An 18,355-nucleotide genomic window follows, 5' to 3' on the forward strand; every position below is an offset into this window, starting at 1 on the left:
TAGATTCCAGTTATTTATATTAAGTTACATAATTATGAATAGATGTACTTATTTCAGTCATATTAATGAATACATTAATTTCAAAATGAAAAATGTCTTTAAATAAATGTAAAGAGAACCATATTTTTATAACAAATTTGATCTTATAATTAACATTTTTTACTGTTTTACATACAGACGAATTTCAATTCGATCGTTACATTTTCCAAATCTTCCTACCAGCATTAATCTGTAATAAGCTGTTTGACGTGCAAAGCTGTATGTTAATTTTATCAGACAGCAGCTGTATTAGCGGTAAACGGTAGTATACCGCAAATGTCTCGTTCAGTATAATCGTGTATTGTAGCTGTAAAATAGCCAAAGAATGAAGTTCAGCATTGAATCTACTGCTTCTTATAACAGTATACATCCAGAATATCATTACACTGAACAATTCGCCAATAATGCTGAAACGTATCAAGAGGGTACCAAATGGTATGGAGTATTTTTGGCATTTTTATCAGGTACATTTTTTACAATTAGTTCTGCATTAGTCAAAGCAGTAGAAAACGTACATCCTATGGTATTACTGGCTATCAGATCTGTTCTACAAATGTTAGTTATGGCTACTGTAGCACTTAAAGTTTCCAAAAGTCTTTTTGGACCCAAAGGGCAAAGAATGCTCTTACATTTGCAAGTATGTTAACTATAAAATTAATAATAGTTATATAATATTCTATAAAATAATAAATAAAAATAATCTAATAAAGTATATCATCTTTTCTTAGGGAATAGTAGGTGGTGCAACTTTATCATTATTATATTATAGTTTTCGAAAATTACCTATAGGAGATGCTACAACAATCATATTTAGTTCTCCAGTGATTGTTATTGCACTATCTTTCATTTTGTTAAAAGAACCTTGTGGAATATTACGTGTGATAGTTATGTGTGCACTCTTTGCAGGTGTTGTTTTTGTATCTAAACCACCATTTCTATTTCAGGTAAAAGAACAACATTTTTTATACTTCTGTAAATAAATAATTTGATATAAAGTATTTCTTTTTTAGACATATAGAGCTGAATCGTACAATGTGATGGGATATGTATGTGCTATCTTAGCGACCCTGTTTACAGCTCTTAACATAGTTATTATGAGGAAGTGTTCGAAAATCCATTATTCAACAATAATCTTCAACCTATCTTGGTATTCACTCATTACAGCGATATTTTTCTTCTTCCTTGTGTCAGATAATCACGAACAAAAATCAAAGTTGCCACATGATTGGATTACCTGGAGTAAAATATTGTTAGTAGCACTAACTGGATTATCAGGTCAAATTTTAGTAACTAATGCATTAAAGATAGAAGGTGCTGGAAAAGTATCAGTGACTAGATCTTTAGATATTATTTTAGCTTATATTGTACAAATATATTTTTTTGGAGATCAGCCTACATCAACCAGTATCATTGGAGCATTTCTAATCATAGTTTCTGTTATATGTATGGGATTTGAGAAAGAAATTTATAATGTTTGTGATTTTATTCCCTAATTAAAGATACAGTACCTTAAATTATATACCTGCTCTTAGCATAAACATAGATAATATTATACATATTTTTATGAATGGTGAAAACATTGTTGTTATACTATTATTATGATTTCCATAATATAAAGTTTTAAGACTTTATACAGTATAATATTAAATTATATATAACTACCATTCATTTACATAATATTTTCAACCGCATTAATTTGTATATTTTGTATAAGTTTTAATTCAAAATAAAAACAAAAGCAGCAAGTATTTGATAGTGTAACTTAAACTGATTCTATCGAATCTGTACCATTTTTTTAAACTTGTCACTAGATAGAAATGACACAACTTTAAAGTATACAAATGAATACATATTTACAATTGTACACACATCATTACTATATGTACTTCGAATTATCCGTGACTTTGTGCGGACGTAATTAATTATATCTTTATAATTATTGACGCGGTTTATTAAAAAAAAAATATATATATAACTACGATTAACAACACCATACCATATCCAAGATAATAGTATGTACACTTTCCTTCTGTAGCTACTTTATCTCTGATAGATACAAACAATTCTATCGAGAAAATGCTAATTTAGAGCTTATAGATCTATACATATTCTTAGATCTTATATAGTTTACAACTTAAGTAATACATATACGAATTTTTCAGTAACTGTTTAAGATTTTATCATGCAACATAGTATTGTATGCTACACTATTTATTTTAGATTAATTATCGGTAGAAAGAAGCCACGGATACTTACATGCAATCAATCTTCTTATAGTTGAAAAAACAAAAAACTTATGTACATGTTCTTGTCTGTACCACTTTTTAAACATTTTATTTCGAAATTTCATCCAATTTTCATTTCTTTGCAATTATTGCCACCTGCACTAGCTGCTCTATGCACGCGTTAACTAAATCAATTTTCGAATCTTTTGTGTTATGCTTAAATAATATTAAAGCTACCGTTAAACGGGAATGTAATTATGTGTAATATTGAAATAAGCATTATTTATACATAATATATCAACCTTTGTCTGAGATTTTTGATGTTTTTTTATGTAAATTTATATTTACATAGTTCTTATCCAAAAGTTGTAACTTTACATTGGTCACATATGAATTTTTCTAAATTTATAAGACATCTCTAAATGTCTTATATCATAATTTCGAAATAGTACGAAGTCTAGCTTGTATTCTGTGAATTTAAGTAGTTTTAAACTGGTTTTAATTGTTTCTTTAGCATTACATCATTAATATAATTACATATACTACTAAAAAAATTAATCACTATTCAAATATGTACACAACATACAAAATATGATGCTGTCCCATGAATATAATTATTAAACGCATTCTCTATTACTTGAATGTTTCTCTGAAAAGTGTCTTTTTTCCTTAAACAATATTACCAATATTTTTTAATTTACTTGTTGAATTTTTTCAAATAATTTCGTTTATATATAAAAATATAGAAACAAATGAATAGTGGGCATTGTGCACCATTTCTATAAAGACAGATAAAAATATCAAATAATAATATATATATGTATATACACACGTTGTTTTGCAAAATGTTACAAATGGTATCAGAATTTTCATTATATTCTTCATTATATTCAAAATATCTCTTAGTTATAAAAATAGAGCACACACTGGTTTTGATTGATTGCCTCATATAATGCCATTGAAATACAATTAATTTAACTTTGGAATACATATATATATATATATATATATATATATGTATATATATATACAATCACGCATATACACATATATCACCTCGAAGCTAAGAAAGATATTACAAAAGTCTACAGTATCTTGGATTAAATATAATAAAATTATTGTATGTTACTTTATACAAGAAAATATATATATATTTTAAATAATTTTTAAAACATAATATTCAATTATACGACCTTGCAGACTTTAAACAATTTGAAACATTAATTAGATGTTTTTTTATTATTTAATATAATATTAGATATTAGTTAGTAAAATATAAAACATCTGCAAAGCAATAAAAATCTTGAATATCTGTAACATGTAATTTAGTAAACAGCAAATATTATTTTATATAAAATAATTTCAAATTTAATTTAATACAACTTTTTGAGATGAAATATGTTTCTTATTAATAAAAATTGTATTCAGAGTATTTGAACAGAAAAAATGACAAGAGATAATTAAAAATTAATTGAACTATTTTTATCTGAAAATAAATAAAATTATTAAATCTCTTTAGTAATAATTAGAAAGAAAACTTTAGTATCTGTGTATAATTATTTATTTTTATGGAACAAAAATGCGATGTTGCGAAAGCTACTTGTCAATATATCTAAAATATTTGTACGATAGTATATACACTATCTCCAATACTCAAATCTTTACTCTGTAACATTAAACTTTTATGAGCTTATAGTAATATGTAAATTTATATTAACCAAAACAAAATGTAATTCTGCTTTTTCCTCTATGGTACTGTTTAATGTAATGCTATAATAGCACTCATCAGTTATAATAACATCATCAGCTATAAATAATATACAATTGATGGATGATATCACATCTAATGAAATAGATATTTTCAACATGTAACATAAGTAAATAAATAAGATAATAGATACACTAGAATTTTGCCCTTCTTTTAAGTTTGAAATTCATATTTGATTCTGCATATTATACCAGCACTTAAATTAAAATAATTTGGGAGCTTATAACATTTAAGTTTTAATGTTTCCTTTTTCATCAAATTCTACACATGTTTCATATAATTACATATAATGCCAAATGTATTAAAATGGTTTTCTAATTTAAAAAAGCCATTCAGATATGTTAGTATAAACAAAGTATACCATAAAAATAATTATATTTTTACTATGAATACTATTAAACAGTAACAATGCATTCGTGTTTCTTGTGTCACAAAATGCTCCAAAATATGAAAATTAATTTGTACAAATATGTTTCCATTGCAACTTGTGAAAAGTATGTATATTATTACATGTTACAATGTTACAGGTATTTAATTCAAGACAAATTTATAAGTATAATCTCTTTTTTCTTCAAATATGAATCAAATAGTTAATACCTAATTTCCCAATTATGCTATGTTGATTTCTACTTATTGTTATAAGTAAAAAATTAATGAAAAACAATCTGGGTTCAGATGGTAATATTGCATACAAATTGTTTATCATAATACTTCAATGCATTGGCTGTCATGTATCCAATTACTTAGGAGCTAAAAGCAAAGTACGGAGTAGATTTAATTCATATAAACGAATAATATATATTATAAAATACACTCGCATTAATATTTAGAATATTTTAATATTTTATGTACACAGCGTGCCATTATTTCATTTTTTGTTAAATTTCATTATAAAATTGTGGATTGTAAAAGAATGGTCTAAGATTTCAATCCTTTGACAGGGGTAGGTGACTTTGTAAATTGTAAACATATAAAATATTTATAACATTACTCATTGTATCATGATTCAATATGAATTTTGAGCCAAACAGCTTTGTTAAAGAGAAACACGAATAGTATAAAAAGGATATAATAATAATGTTAATTGAAAACGATTATGTTTGAAAGTTTCTGCATACCATACATAGAATGACGTAATAAACTAAAGACAGCATCAACTTTTAAAATATATGTTAAACACAAACATCTGGTGCACTTCATAGAGCAACGAGTAGAGGACATTTTGGCATAATAACATAATGTCAATTGAAATAAACATATAAACTTTCATTGATCATTGTTAAAATATTGCTTAATTAATCAAATATTCTTAAAATTGAACAAATTTTGCATACCTCATTAACTTCATTGAACAAATTAAATCAAATGTGTATTGGAACATGGACCAATAATTCTGCTCGGCTGGAAAATACTGCAGAACACATTTCGCATGTATATTCTACAGCATCTGGTATTATAGTTTCTGGAATATCATCCACAGGAGCTATAACGCTATGAACAGCCAACATTCTTTGAGGTGTTGACTCAACTTTTACACTAAGTTTTACATTTCCAGTACCCACATCTTCGGTATTACTTGCTTCACCTACATCAGGAAGTATATTTTCTTCCTCGGTAGTAACACTTGCCTCGAATGCGACTTCTAAATTACTTCCATCCACTGAATGATCCATTAATCTGTCTGAATCCGTATTTTCTGTATTATTATTATTTTGTATTTCCTCATGGTCAATATCTATTGGTTCTTGCTTAATTACATCTTTCTGTTTTTTAATTTTTCTCAAGACACCTGATTTTTTTCTAGGTGTTGACTCCATTTTTTCATTATTAATAGCAAGAATATTGCCATTATTATTTCTGTGATTATTATTTGACGTTTTTTGTAAGTTTGGTTCTATTTTTATATTGGTTAATGGCGATTGATGATGTATTGGTGTTGGAGGTAATAAAGTTTCTTCCTTTTGTTTTGGGAATGTTGCAGGTGTTGGTTGAAATTTCCCTTCAATGTGATAACTAACGTTTTTTGTTCTTGGTCTGTTTCTTTCCCCGCCCGGAAAAACACCTAACTTATGCTCTTGTGGCATCATTTTAGGTGTCCTTGTTACCATTGTTTTAGTTTTCTGTCCTTTTTTAACTCCATCACCACCAATTTCTACAGGCACTCTTGTTTTTTGGGTATGAATCATTTTTGGTCTACCAGGTTGACATGAAGCTTCAGCTTCACTTTTTTTTTCTTCTTTCCTAAGCTTCTTCTTAGAAAGCTTCGATTTTCCAGGATTTAACTTTGAATTGCTGACGATTGAATTTATATTTTGTAAAGAGTTTTCAAAACTTTTAAGAACATTCTGATAACCTTCTTCAACGTTCGATCGATGTTGCTTATTTTTTCTTCCAAGCTTTCTTTTTGTATTATCATCTGAATCAGAACCTCCTTCCATATCATACTGCTCAGTCATACGCAACATCGTGTTGGTTTCATGTGTTTTTAATTTACGTCTTCTTTTATATTTACGTGGTCCAGTTTGTGGCTGACGTCTTAATGCGGTATTATCATCACAATGTTGCACAATATGAGCAACTATTTCTTCCGATGTTCCATATGCATCACCACATACTTTACATAAGTATGGTGTAATACTACCTACACATTTTGGATCGGGACCTGAATGATGAGCACGAACGTGTTCTCTAAGAACAACCTAAGGTAATAAAAAAGAAGTAATAGAAAATTAAGATATAATGTATTTAAATGGAATAGTAAAGTATATTTTAATTAAGCTGCCTTACTCTTTGATTAAAAGCACGTGGACAAATTGCGCATCCATATGGCTTTTCTCCTGTATGGATACGTTCATGTTTTCTTAAAGTTCCGCCATCAGCAAATGCTTTCCAACAAAATCTACAACCATATGGTCTTTCTCCAGTGTGAATACGAATATGAATTTGTTGTGAACTACGACTACCAAATGTTTTTCCACATTCTCGGCATGGGAAAGAACGACCACCTAGATCTTTATTATGTGAATGACGGTGGCTAACCAAAGCTCTACCGTCAGGAAACTCTTCTCCACACTCGTCACAAGCTACCATCTTATTGCGATGTGATACCATATGTCTAAAACAAGATTGTAGTAAGTAAATGATTGGGGTTACAGACATATAAGAACAATTATAATAAGTACCTTCGTAATCTAGCTTTGCTATGAAAGCGTTTCCCACATTTTGTACATCCAAAAGTTTTATCGACATTATGAACCCATGAATGTTTTAATAAACTGCGTTTATCTTTACACGTTTTTCCACAAAGAGTACATGTATTTGGTGGAGCATCTTGAGCATGATTTTGTCGAACATGTTCAGCAACTTCAGCATCATCACGACATCTTTCCCCACACAGTAAACATCGATGACCGGGTGATCTAGGCAGGTTAAACAATCTTTTACGGTAATATTCATTTAAATATAGAATATAAATAAATTTAAAATAATATAAATTTTCAAAAATATTATTATCCTACAGATCCAAATTTTAATTAAAAAGAAATCTTAGTTAAATAGTACCTAGCATGAAGTTCAGCATGTGCTAACAATGCCAAAGCTTCTTCAAACCATTCACCACAAACATTACAAACATGAAGTCGACTTGGACCTTCCATCATATCAGCAGCCTCCTGTTTGACATGAATCCTAATGCAATCAACATTAAAATTAATATCACATTGTAATTAATTTTCTTGCAAATTGGTCAAGCATTGAGACAAAATGCATTTTTAGCTAATATATGTAATTTTAATAAATAAATATAGTTTGTCCACTAGCATAAAGTTATCTTACTTTTGATGGCGTTTAAGTAAATCCAAACGATGAAAAGGAACACCACAAGTATTACAATAGAATTCCCCAAATCTTTCATCTCCTGTATATGTGGCATCATTATCATATTCCTCTGTATCAGATTGTACTGTACCACCATGTTTGATACGAACATGTTCCCTTAAACTATTAACATCCCAAAACATATCACCACAAGATGTACATTCAAATGGACTATCACCACCATGTATGCGTGCATGAGAAGCAAGTGCTTTTTCCCTTGCAAAACCAACACCACAATACTGACACACATATGGTTTTGTTGGATCAGTTATAGGCCACCGTGGTGTTTGAACTTCGTTTGATACAGGTGACATCTGTTCAGTCCATCTTGAGCTTGAAGCATAGTTACTACTGCGCGCAGAATTTCTACTAGTCATTTCCTCCAAAAGGCGCATATCTTCATCAACATAATCATAAGATTTACTGACGTACTTGCCCATTTCCATTTTATTATCTTCCATATTGCGTTTTGAAATAGAATTGTTTTTGCGTTTTCTTGGTACGCTTGATTGTACCTTTTTACGTCTACCTTTAGTAGATTCCTCTTCTTCTGGTGCCAATGAATCATCATCGTTTAAATCATCCTCTAAACCATCTCGTGGTGGTGCATAAGCATGAATCTTTAAATGATTCATAAGATCACATTTTCTTGCATAACGTGCTCCACATAAATTACAACCATGAGGTCGATCTGTTTGATGTGTTACCATATGATTCATTAAGTTTGCTTTCTTTCTAAACCTCCTGCTACAGAAATCACATGGATAAGGTCTGCTATTTGTATATGAATCTTGATCAATTGGCAATGGTATCTCCATATCATCATATTCCAATAAATTTTCATGAGATACTTTTACTTCTGATATCTCAACTCTTCAAAATATAAAATTAATTAATTATTCAATTTATTAAATTTAACTTAAAAAAATATTTTATTTAAACTTACCCATCTTCTGGACCAGATCTATCCCAATTATCTGCAATTACTTCTTCTGTAACCTGTATGTTTAAATAATCATGACCTTGATCTTGTGGAACTATGTAAATAGATTCCATGTCGTTGGATTGTGGTACCATTAATATTTCTGACCCTGTCGTAGAAGTAACATTGGGAACTGACTCTACTGTTTCTTCTATTGTAACTTCTTCGCAAGCTCCTATCACTTCCTCTTCTGCTCCAACAAGTTGTGCTTCTAAACCACATATTACCTCTTCGTGAATAACATTTCCCACCTCCTCCACCCACTGTAGTGTTAAGTCTCCAGCAACATCCATTTTGTTATAATCTAAACTTATTTGATCACTGAAATCACTAAAATATAAGAATTACTCTTAATCTTAAAGTTGTATAGTGATCATTTTAATTTCTTTTATTTCATTACTTTGATATGTTATTTATATAATATCTATATATCATCTACCAGTATATACATAATACACAGAACATATAAATACATAAACATCAAAAATATATTATATGAGGTTAAATATTGACACAATTAATTTAAATCTAAAGAGATATGGTTCAAATTCAAAAGAACAAAACCTTCTTTTTAATAGATGATTATCTACTTAATTTTTAAGTAAAAATAAAACATTGTGAATTAAAGAATTGTTTTCACAGAAAGTCTTCTATCTATAATAGCTATCTTTGTAGTAAGAAAATAATTACTTTCATTCATTAATTATAAATTGTTAACGAAAGATTCCTCTTTATACATTTCCTATTGAAAATGAATTAAATTTATTTAATAATATATAATATTAAATAACATAAGGTGCAATGTTGAAAGTTGTGTGTGAAACTAACTTAGAAGATACAGTAAGAGACATTCAAAATTATTTATCAATTATGGATTTAAGATTTTCTAAGAGCGTTTTCACTAAACTTTTTAAACAACGAATATTTAAAATGTTGACATCTAAGGTTATATTATATAGGTTATGACTTTAGAGGTTATAAGAAGCATTTCGAAATAGAAAATTGTTTTACGCGAATGAACCAATTGATAGAAGTGCCAAATAGATGGGTAATGAAAAACAATGGGTGGCCGATAGGGTAACAGTATTTTACATATGATCAAAGCAGTAGCCATAGCCTCTCTTTATTCTGAGCCTCCTTCCATCCAATTACACATTACGAACTATGCTAAAGTGGTACTTGTTCGTGCACGCGTAGAAATTTTCTGCCTCAATTCAATGTTGATAGAAATAGACGCAATCACAATAATTTACTTACTGTTAAATATCCTCTACACAGCTATTAACCTAACCAAAAATACTTTATCGAGATTAAGAACAGCGTCAACCTTCGGTTGTTTTCAATTTGGAGGGGATACGTTTAGAAATAAATTTAACAAAATGGCCGACAGATGTGACTTTGGGGAATAGCCAACTATAGATAAGAAATCTGCGCAAAACTTTTCACATTTGCATAGTACTTGCTTGTAACAGGTAATTAATCGTGTAGTGTAAATTATATACATAAGCATCCATAAAAATTATTGTTATACAATATATAACTTTTATTTCTAACTTGTGGATTTAGAATCATAAACTAAACGCGCGATATGTAAAATGTAAGTTCACAACTTTTCATTGGTGTATGCTATGCTTGCACAATGTAAATGCGCCATTCCATATAACTGAAACATGATTTGTCACTTACGGATCTATTCATTATTGAGTTTCATGATTAAAATCCGTTAAATTCTAAGAAATTTGAATTTGTTTATATACATTATCTTTACATTTGTATTTTATTTATGTTTATAGTGTAATTGTTAAAAGCATTTAATTATTGCACTACATTATGTGAAGTAAGAATGGATAAAATAAGTAAAAAGCAACTTGTGGTATAAATTATAATGTGAAAGATATAATATTTTGATACGTTAATACTCAATTAAGAATTAAAAATAATGCCTATTACATCTAGTTCAACAGTGGGTGTAAATTAAATTTTGTAATATATAAAGAATCTACATAAATGATATACATGATTACATATTTTCTTTCAGGGTAAATCCAAAGTTAAGCGACCACAGTCAAAAAGGATGACAGAATATTCAACATGTTCAAAATTACTATCAAACAGCGTACATAAAAAAGGTAATTTCGCTATAATATAATTTTCGTACATAAATCAAATAGTCTTACTAATTAAGTTTTCATTTCATAGACTATGAAAGACCTCAACCAATTAAAATTGCACAATTGCTTCGTCTACCCGAAAATGTAAAAGGCATTCCTCAAGACAGTGGTACATATATATATTTTGTCCTTAATCTCTTTTATGTAAGTGTTATATATTCATAAAAATAAACGAATTTCAGTACGTAAAAGAACACAACCAGAAAGATTGGGTGCACTTTCAAACAAAAAAAATATAAGGGCAAATGTGGAACAAAGTGGTTAGTATATATTAGTATCTTTAATTAAATATTTATAATAACATATAATTTTATTTTTGTTAGGTATTCAAATTGAATCCTCTAAAAAGCATGTACGTAGATTTCTTAATTTTAATGGTACTCCTATTAATGCTACAAAAAATAACAATGAAAATAAAACTCAACCAGATAAATCTGAGCAGTTTCATCATAAGATTTCTAAACCAATAAAGAAAAGAAGTTTATTACTACCACCAAATGCTATAAAAGATAAATATTTAGAAAAATGTAATGTGAACATAACTAGGCAGTCAACAATATATGAAATATCAAGAGAAATAGATGAAATAAATACTGACTCTAAAAATGAAAATAAAATCACGAGTGAATCCTTAGCTGTTAATATTAATTCTGCAGTACCATCTAAGAATAGGCAAATATATAATGAACAGAAAATTGTTCAATGTTCTAATAATTCAAAACTAAATCCTATTGATATAAATCATGTACAACTTTTGGAAACATTACATGTAGCATTAAAATCCTCTCAACAAATAATAACAAATAATGAGAATCAGGTGTTTACACAAAATAATTCAATACATGAGAAATTTATTCCAAACAAGAGTGCTTTAAAATGTGACATATCATCAAAACCAAAAGAAACAGATAACTGTATTCAAAATTTATATAATGATATTGAAGATATAAAATTAGTGGCTTCTGGAAATTGTACAAATGTGGAATCACCTGAGGTGATCTGTATAAATAAAGATAAAATTATTCGATTGGAACATGACTTAAAAGATTTATTAAAAGAAACAGAGGAAAGGATACCTAAATTAAGATCACTATTAACACATGTCACAGAATTACTTGTAAAAGATAGAGATATTACTTCTGATACTGAGAATAGAAGTAATAAAATGATGGACAAAGGAGTGCAAGTAGAAACTTGTTGCAAATCAGTACAATATTCAGAAGAACAGTTGAAGACACCTATTACACATATACCACAAATTACAGTAATAAACAAAAAGGATTCAAATGAAAGTAAGTCAACTGGAAATGATGAAAATAAAGAAAATGACAGAGGTTTCAATATAAGAAGAATGTCTGATACTGCAGTAGCAGATGGAAGTTTTCTAGAATTAGAAAATCAACTTAATATTATGCACGCAAAACCTATTCAGAATTACTTATCTAAACCAAAGACTCCTAAAAGTCTAAAAAAATGTAAGCTGAATCGATCACTCAGAGAATATATGGCTTTAAAGTCAAATATAAATTTTTTAGAAACTCCAGATGGTAAAAAGTTCAAATCATTATGTCAAGTAGATAGCATAGATAAATCTGTTAATGTAACATATATATCAAATAAACTGCTCACGGATCTTCAGAATTTATACTCTGAATCACCAGATTCTTAAATATGAATTTCTTTACATAATGATATTGAATTGAAAGATATTGATAAATATATGTATTTAATTTATATACAAACGCTATACAATAATCTAATATATTATATGTAGTACAATTATGATTAGTAATGTAAGTTTTATAATTGTGTATGTGTATGTTAATGTGTGCATGTTTAAATTTTAATGAAAAAATTGTTCCAAATTTACATAAAAAATTTAAATATAAAATAAATATATGTATATTTTTTATTAAATAGAAATTAATAAATATATTTTCGTGTATTTATTAAAATACCAATTTTAACAAGAAAATTGAAGTTATCATTCAAATTTAACTTCATAGATTTTATATAAATTACAAATATAGGTATAAAATAAAATTTCTTATAATATTGTTAAAAATATATAAGTTTCTGAAATACATGTAAAAAGAATATTTAATATAACGTAAAAGTGGTATAGGTTAGAATAAAATAATGTAAGCAAAAGTGTATCGTATGATTGCATATCTTTTAGGATGCTCGATCAATGGTGCCACTACCTCAAGCTAGCTTGGGATGATTTCTGTCACAGTGAAATCATTAAATATATAATGACATCCAAATTAGGAATTCGTATTTCAAAATTGGTTTTCGATGTTATTATTTTTAAAAGAACCTGTGCATTATGTTACACCTTTTAAACTTCTCATAACAAATCTAACTACCGTACTTTAACGAAATAAAGGTAAAGAGAATGGCTCGGCCAAAGCATAGAGTTAACACGGATATATGCGCTGACTGCGGAGCACTCGGTAAATGTATTCTTTTCTTTTAATGATTTATTTAACATACGATCTTTATTAAATATATTTAATTTTTTACTAATATTGTGTAATCACATGTTAATAAAAAATTGTTTTCAAATTGATTAAAACTAATTACATTTCCTATATACTTTTTCACATGTCTATGTTATATAAGGTAACTAATTTATGTATCAGAAAATTATATTTTATTGATAATTTTTATATAATTACTAAATTTTATAATGTATATTATATTAACTTTGAGAAAAAATTATTGTTATTTGTGATTTTATTCATGTAATTTCTTTCTATTTATTACAATTTAATATATTAATTTATCACTAATGATTTATATTTTATCATAAAAATTACATGGAAATAAATTTTGAAATTGCTTTTAGAACCAGGATGGGCTTCATTGAACAGAGCAATTTTATTATGTGATGACTGTTGTGGTGTACATCGTAGCCTTGGTCGTCATATATCTCAAATAAAATCACTTCACAAGAGCATTTGGCATGCAAACCTCCTTAATGTTAGTAAAAATAAATACAAATTTAGTCAGAAGGTTTCTAATTTAAAAAATAATGATTATTAACTTATAGATGGTACATACATTGAATGATAATGGAGCAAACAGTATTTGGGAACATTCCCTTTTAGATCCTAGTAATTCAAAAATTAGTAGAAGAAAGCCTCAAGCTAAGGATCCACTACAGTTAGTATAAAATATTTTATAACAAAATATGAGATATAAAATGTTAATAGTGATTAAATTATTTTTATAGCCCAATAAAAGCTGATTTTATTAAATCAAAACATCAACATTTAGCATTCATATTACGTCCAAGTAAAGAAGAATGTTGTAGTGAAGAAGAATTAAGTAGACAGTTGCATAGTAGTGTTCGTACAAGTAATTTAGAAACTTCTTTAAGATTACTTGCACAAGGTGCTAATCCAAGTTATTTTTACAAGGTAGTTTTAAACAAACCATTATTATGCAGTTTAATGGTAGAAACATATCATACAATATTTCATTTTACAGGAAAAGGGTACAACACCTTTACATGTAGCTGCTAGAGCTGGTCAAGCTTTGCAATTAGAGCTTTTAATAGCTAATGGTGGTAATCCTAGCATAATTGATTCAAATGGGCAGACACCTGCTGAAATTGCCAAGTATGTAACTATTAGGTTGGCAACTAAGTGATTGCGGATTTTGTCAATATCACCTAATGACAAAATTCGCAATCACTTAGTTGCCAATCTAATATATGCATACGCTTATTTTGCATATGAAGAAACATTACTTATATATGATTGTCATATTTTTGTTATTTAGAATGGCAGGACATATGGACTTATCTGACCGCCTAATTGAATGCATGTATGAATTAACAGATAGACTAACATCTTTTATATGTTCACGTAAACCAAACCATAGACTGGACGAGCATATAATTATACCTGAATGTACATTATTATTGGAACAAAGTGATCTGTGTTTAGAAGGAAGGAATAAGTTACAAATGGTAAGTGTACTTTATCAAAGTATAAATGTATTTATTATATGAACCTCCTTCTTTTTAGTTATCGAATCATTTGTTAGAAGAATTGGCAATGGATGTTTATGATGAAGTAGATCGTCGAGAAAATGAGGAAAGTAAGGACATAATTGCATTATATAAATTATTTCCAAAAATGAATAGATTAGCACCTGAAAATAATTCTACATTATTCATAATTTTGAAGTTTTATATGTAGCTTTTTGTAATATACGAATATATGTATATTCATATATATAACTGATTTTATAGCAATTAAGTATACACAAAACAAACATATTACATTAACCCACGTTTTTTCATATATTATGCTATTAATATGCATGCTTTTTTTATTGCATCATTTTAAAGGAGAGGTGAGTTGAATTTAAGTTTTAATTTTATTTTAATATATGCATGATTTGAATAATAAAATAATTGTTATAAGTACATATTATATTTTAGTAATTTGATAACTGACAATATTAATTATTTTTTACTTTATGTTCTTGAAATAGTTTGGTTTGCATCTGCAACCTTACCAGAAAAATGTACAGTGCCTTTCCTACCAGTGAATCCACAGCTATCATCAACAAGAAATCAAGGTAGACAAAAACTAGCAAGATTTACACCAAAGGAGTTTGCTACACTTATTATAGATTTTCTCATTGAGGCTCGCAGAAGACATATGCTTGCAAATAATGCACCATTACAAGGTTTGCAAGAAATTGTATAAATTAATTTCTTTAATTTATTCATTGTATCAACATGTATAGTATTTCTAGATCCAGCTATTTCTATACTTCGTAAAGAGCAACATGGAAAGTATGGATCGCAAATGTCTGATGATGAACCATTGTACGATAGTGTTGCTTCTGATGATGATTATGCATTGACATCATCTGACAATGCAGTGCCAGAATATCCCGCGCAGTTTAAAATGGATAACGAGGTACGTATTAAATTACTTTAACTTTAATTAATTAAATTAAATTACTTTAACATAAAGTTAAAAAAGTAGTTATAAATACGGAAAGTATGGTATAAGATATAAAAAAGATGGACAATAAGTTACATGCTAAAAATAGATAAAATTGTATGGTAACGTATTAAAGGTACCAGCTCTAGTAACGAAAAGAAGAATAAGGAATCGGCTAAGTACATGGCTCTTCTGTAGACAGTGCTATTAGGCAAGTGCACAGGTCTGTTAGTGCATGTGCAGCCTTTGCCAGAGAATGCTATATAGTTCACTAAAATTTATAACATGATCATACTGATTATGTGTTTTGTTTTGTAACAACCATATAACTTCTAAAAGTTCTCTTTTTTTTTACTTCTTTGTGGCATAGAAGTGAAATTTCATTGTGTATGTTAAAATGTTATTACAGGAAGCTTTTGCACCATTAGCTAAGGGACTTCCATCTGTCGTTGAAGTTTTAAAAAAACAATTAACTCTCTCCGAATCTACTATCAAGGATCTCCGTGAGCAGATTCGTACTCTGCAGAGTACTGTAGAACAACTGACACATGAAAATAATGAACTGAAGCAAATGATTCATGTAAGATAAATATTTAATATCTTTATAATATATTGCGAATTAAAATCTGATGTACAAAAAATATAGGTAAAAGAATCTACTGATGGAGTTATTAATGGTCATGTTAGTGGAGAACAAGAGCCAGAACTAGAACCAGTGCTTGATATAAAAACATCTCTTAATAGGAGCAATCAACGTCCTGCGTCTATGTATGAAACACGAGAAGGTTTGCGAAAACCAAATTCGTGGTCAACGTCTATTTGTCAGGTAATAATTTGATGAAAATTTCTTTAATTTGTGTTTCTTAATCTCATTGCATAAAATTTGATTGATACAGGCAAAACGAGATTCAGAGACAATATCTCGTAACAACACACAAAGTTTATGGGAATGCGGTGCTCCTAATCTTCCCCCTAGCGAGGAAGTTACTCGAAGAACTGAACAAGTTACAAGAAGAATTCAAGAACTGTGGATGGCCATGCAAGATCCAAAACAACGAGAAGCTTTTGTACCTTGCGCAGAAAGAATTCGTGTTGCTGTTGCTGAACTCACAGCTATATTTCCCCAAGTAAGACGTGCATTTCTTCTTTAAATGTAAACATAAATTTATGTTAAACACATTCAAATTATGTTGTAGAATCCTATTGAGGAAAACATCAGATCTGCTCTGCGACAATTAAATGGTAATACAGGTAGACTTCAAGCAGAATGTTCTGGTCTTCAGAGATGTACTAGTGATATAGAACATATGGACAGATGCCTTCAGCAAGTACGTTCATGTGCTTATGATATTGCCAAAGCAACAAAGCTTCTTGTTACCCAATTTTAAACGTAACAGATCAAAGGCAAAGTATTACAAATTAAATAATTCTTTCATATTTGATGTATATAAATTGTACAGACGCTTAATATCCTAATACTCAAAATCATCACAGATTAATACATTGAATAAGTATTCGTCTTATATTACATAATAATTTGTTGTCTAATATTTTTTTTTTATTCTAATGTAAATAAGAAGCAAATTTTAACACATGAATATTCTTATAGTTTGTTAAATCGTATAAAACATGACACGTTTCAAGATTCGATATAATATTTACGTAACTTTTAATGTATGATAAAGACTGAATAGCCATGAACCAATGAATTTTATTAATATGCAATTTTAGTTTCTATACTTGGTTTTACAAATATACTTTTTGCTCATATAAGCTGGCATATAAGAAACAATTATAAATATGAAAAAATTTATTGCATTTGTGTGATTAAAAAAAGTATTAAGTGCAATACCAAAAGATTTAAAGTATCATAAAGTTGTTGTTAAAACCAGGTAAAAATTTTGTGCATTTTTAGTGCCAATAAAAAATTTTATTTTGCGATATCAGTAAATAATTATTTACCATAAAAATGTATAATTAAAAGATCAATTAATAAAAATGTGTTTTTATTGATAACTTATAAGTGATGAAATATTTATAACTAATCCATTTTGTATGTTTAAATATTATATTTTATTATATATATAAAAAAACCAGCTTATATTAAAGCATTACAAATAAGTAAGAATTTTGTCGCCAGTAAAAGAAGAAATGTTTTTACTATTATTATTATTATTATTATTATTATTATTATTATTATTATTATTATATTATATTAATGTGATCAACACATATGTAACAATGAAAGTTTATATTGATAATGTATTAATTATTTTACTTCAGGTATTTTCATTAAGAATTGCTCGTACTGTATTATTGGTATT

The 18,355-nt window shown here is 28.1% G+C and overlaps 4 protein-coding genes across 9 annotated transcripts; 3 read left to right on the plus strand and 1 right to left on the minus strand.

Annotated features, from left to right (window-relative positions):
- The first annotated feature begins 54 nt into the window (after window positions 1-54).
- LOC126921761 (solute carrier family 35 member G1-like) lies at window positions 55-1,787 on the plus strand. Its single transcript, XM_050733616.1, has 3 exons — window positions 55-676; window positions 768-983; window positions 1,050-1,787. The coding sequence occupies exons 1-3, from the start codon at window positions 365-367 to the stop codon at window positions 1,530-1,532; spliced, it is 1,011 nt and encodes a 336-aa protein (XP_050589573.1). The 5' UTR covers window positions 55-364; the 3' UTR covers window positions 1,533-1,787.
- LOC126921716 (zinc finger protein 91) lies at window positions 1,136-10,283 on the minus strand. 4 transcript variants are annotated; one of them, XM_050733502.1, is made up of 8 exons: window positions 10,148-10,283; window positions 8,855-9,220; window positions 7,867-8,781; window positions 7,594-7,719; window positions 7,215-7,451; window positions 6,820-7,147; window positions 5,661-6,731; window positions 1,136-1,273 (listed from the first exon to the last, which is right to left on the minus strand). In XM_050733502.1, exons 2-8 carry the CDS (start codon window positions 9,181-9,183, stop codon window positions 1,235-1,237), a joined length of 3,045 nt encoding a protein of 1,014 aa, XP_050589459.1. In that variant the 5' UTR covers window positions 9,184-9,220; window positions 10,148-10,283; the 3' UTR covers window positions 1,136-1,234. The 4 variants fall into 4 exon arrangements, with proteins under 4 accessions (XP_050589459.1, XP_050589457.1, XP_050589456.1 ...); XM_050733500.1 differs by having other exon boundaries at window positions 1,171-1,273; window positions 5,367-6,731; XM_050733499.1 differs by lacking the exon at window positions 1,136-1,273 and having other exon boundaries at window positions 1,504-6,731.
- Window positions 10,264-13,335, plus strand: LOC126921739 (uncharacterized). Of its 3 annotated transcripts, none has more exons than XM_050733561.1 (6): window positions 10,264-10,362; window positions 10,929-11,019; window positions 11,090-11,170; window positions 11,244-11,321; window positions 11,385-13,091; window positions 13,241-13,335. In XM_050733561.1, the coding sequence occupies exons 2-5, from the start codon at window positions 10,965-10,967 to the stop codon at window positions 12,728-12,730; spliced, it is 1,560 nt and encodes a 519-aa protein (XP_050589518.1). In that variant the 5' UTR covers window positions 10,264-10,362; window positions 10,929-10,964; the 3' UTR covers window positions 12,731-13,091; window positions 13,241-13,335. The 3 variants fall into 3 exon arrangements, with proteins under 3 accessions (XP_050589518.1, XP_050589519.1, XP_050589517.1); XM_050733562.1 differs by having other exon boundaries at window positions 10,361-10,487; XM_050733560.1 differs by lacking the exon at window positions 10,264-10,362 and adding an exon at window positions 10,590-10,853.
- Window positions 13,336-13,369: 34 nt separating this feature from the next.
- On the plus strand, window positions 13,370-18,054 carry LOC126921729 (ARF GTPase-activating protein GIT1). Its single transcript, XM_050733537.1, has 13 exons — window positions 13,370-13,517; window positions 13,913-14,046; window positions 14,117-14,229; window positions 14,300-14,486; window positions 14,557-14,687; window positions 14,851-15,040; window positions 15,099-15,171; window positions 15,571-15,768; window positions 15,838-16,004; window positions 16,441-16,611; window positions 16,678-16,857; window positions 16,928-17,158; window positions 17,228-18,054. Exons 1-13 carry the CDS (start codon window positions 13,460-13,462, stop codon window positions 17,417-17,419), a joined length of 2,025 nt encoding a protein of 674 aa, XP_050589494.1. The 5' UTR covers window positions 13,370-13,459; the 3' UTR covers window positions 17,420-18,054.
- The last annotated feature ends 301 nt before the right edge of the window (window positions 18,055-18,355 follow it).

This window comes from Bombus affinis, chromosome 11, assembly GCF_024516045.1.
Source record: "Bombus affinis isolate iyBomAffi1 chromosome 11, iyBomAffi1.2, whole genome shotgun sequence".
Classification (NCBI taxonomy): domain Eukaryota; kingdom Metazoa; phylum Arthropoda; class Insecta; order Hymenoptera; family Apidae; genus Bombus; species Bombus affinis.

What these genes read in the sequence shown, in the direction of transcription:
- LOC126921716 (XM_050733500.1), bottom strand. Translation starts at nt 9,183, where the DNA reads ATGGATGTTGCTGGAGACTTAACACTACAGTGGGTGGAGGAGGTGGGA. An exon ending in TTACTTAAACGCCATCAAAA is followed by an intron (nt 7,720 to 7,866) that starts GTAAGATAACTT and finishes TGATTGCATTAG; the next exon opens with GATTCATGTCAAACAGGAGG. An exon ending in AGCAAAGCTAGATTACGAAG is followed by an intron (nt 7,148 to 7,214) that starts GTACTTATTATA and finishes ATCTTGTTTTAG; the next exon opens with ACATATGGTATCACATCGCA.
- LOC126921729 (XM_050733537.1), top strand. Translation starts at nt 13,460, where the DNA reads ATGGCTCGGCCAAAGCATAGAGTTAACACGGATATATGCGCTGACTGC. An exon ending in ATCCAAGTTATTTTTACAAG is followed by an intron (nt 14,487 to 14,556) that starts GTAGTTTTAAAC and finishes TTCATTTTACAG; the next exon opens with GAAAAGGGTACAACACCTTT. An exon ending in ACACCTGCTGAAATTGCCAA is followed by an intron (nt 14,688 to 14,850) that starts GTATGTAACTAT and finishes TTTGTTATTTAG; the next exon opens with AATGGCAGGACATATGGACT.
- LOC126921761 (XM_050733616.1), top strand. Translation starts at nt 365, where the DNA reads ATGAAGTTCAGCATTGAATCTACTGCTTCTTATAACAGTATACATCCA. An exon ending in GAATGCTCTTACATTTGCAA is followed by an intron (nt 677 to 767) that starts GTATGTTAACTA and finishes ATCTTTTCTTAG; the next exon opens with GGAATAGTAGGTGGTGCAAC. An exon ending in AACCACCATTTCTATTTCAG is followed by an intron (nt 984 to 1,049) that starts GTAAAAGAACAA and finishes TTTCTTTTTTAG; the next exon opens with ACATATAGAGCTGAATCGTA.
- LOC126921739 (XM_050733560.1), top strand. Translation starts at nt 10,830, where the DNA reads ATGCCTATTACATCTAGTTCAACA. An exon ending in AAACAGCGTACATAAAAAAG is followed by an intron (nt 11,020 to 11,089) that starts GTAATTTCGCTA and finishes TTCATTTCATAG; the next exon opens with ACTATGAAAGACCTCAACCA. An exon ending in GGCAAATGTGGAACAAAGTG is followed by an intron (nt 11,322 to 11,384) that starts GTTAGTATATAT and finishes TATTTTTGTTAG; the next exon opens with GTATTCAAATTGAATCCTCT.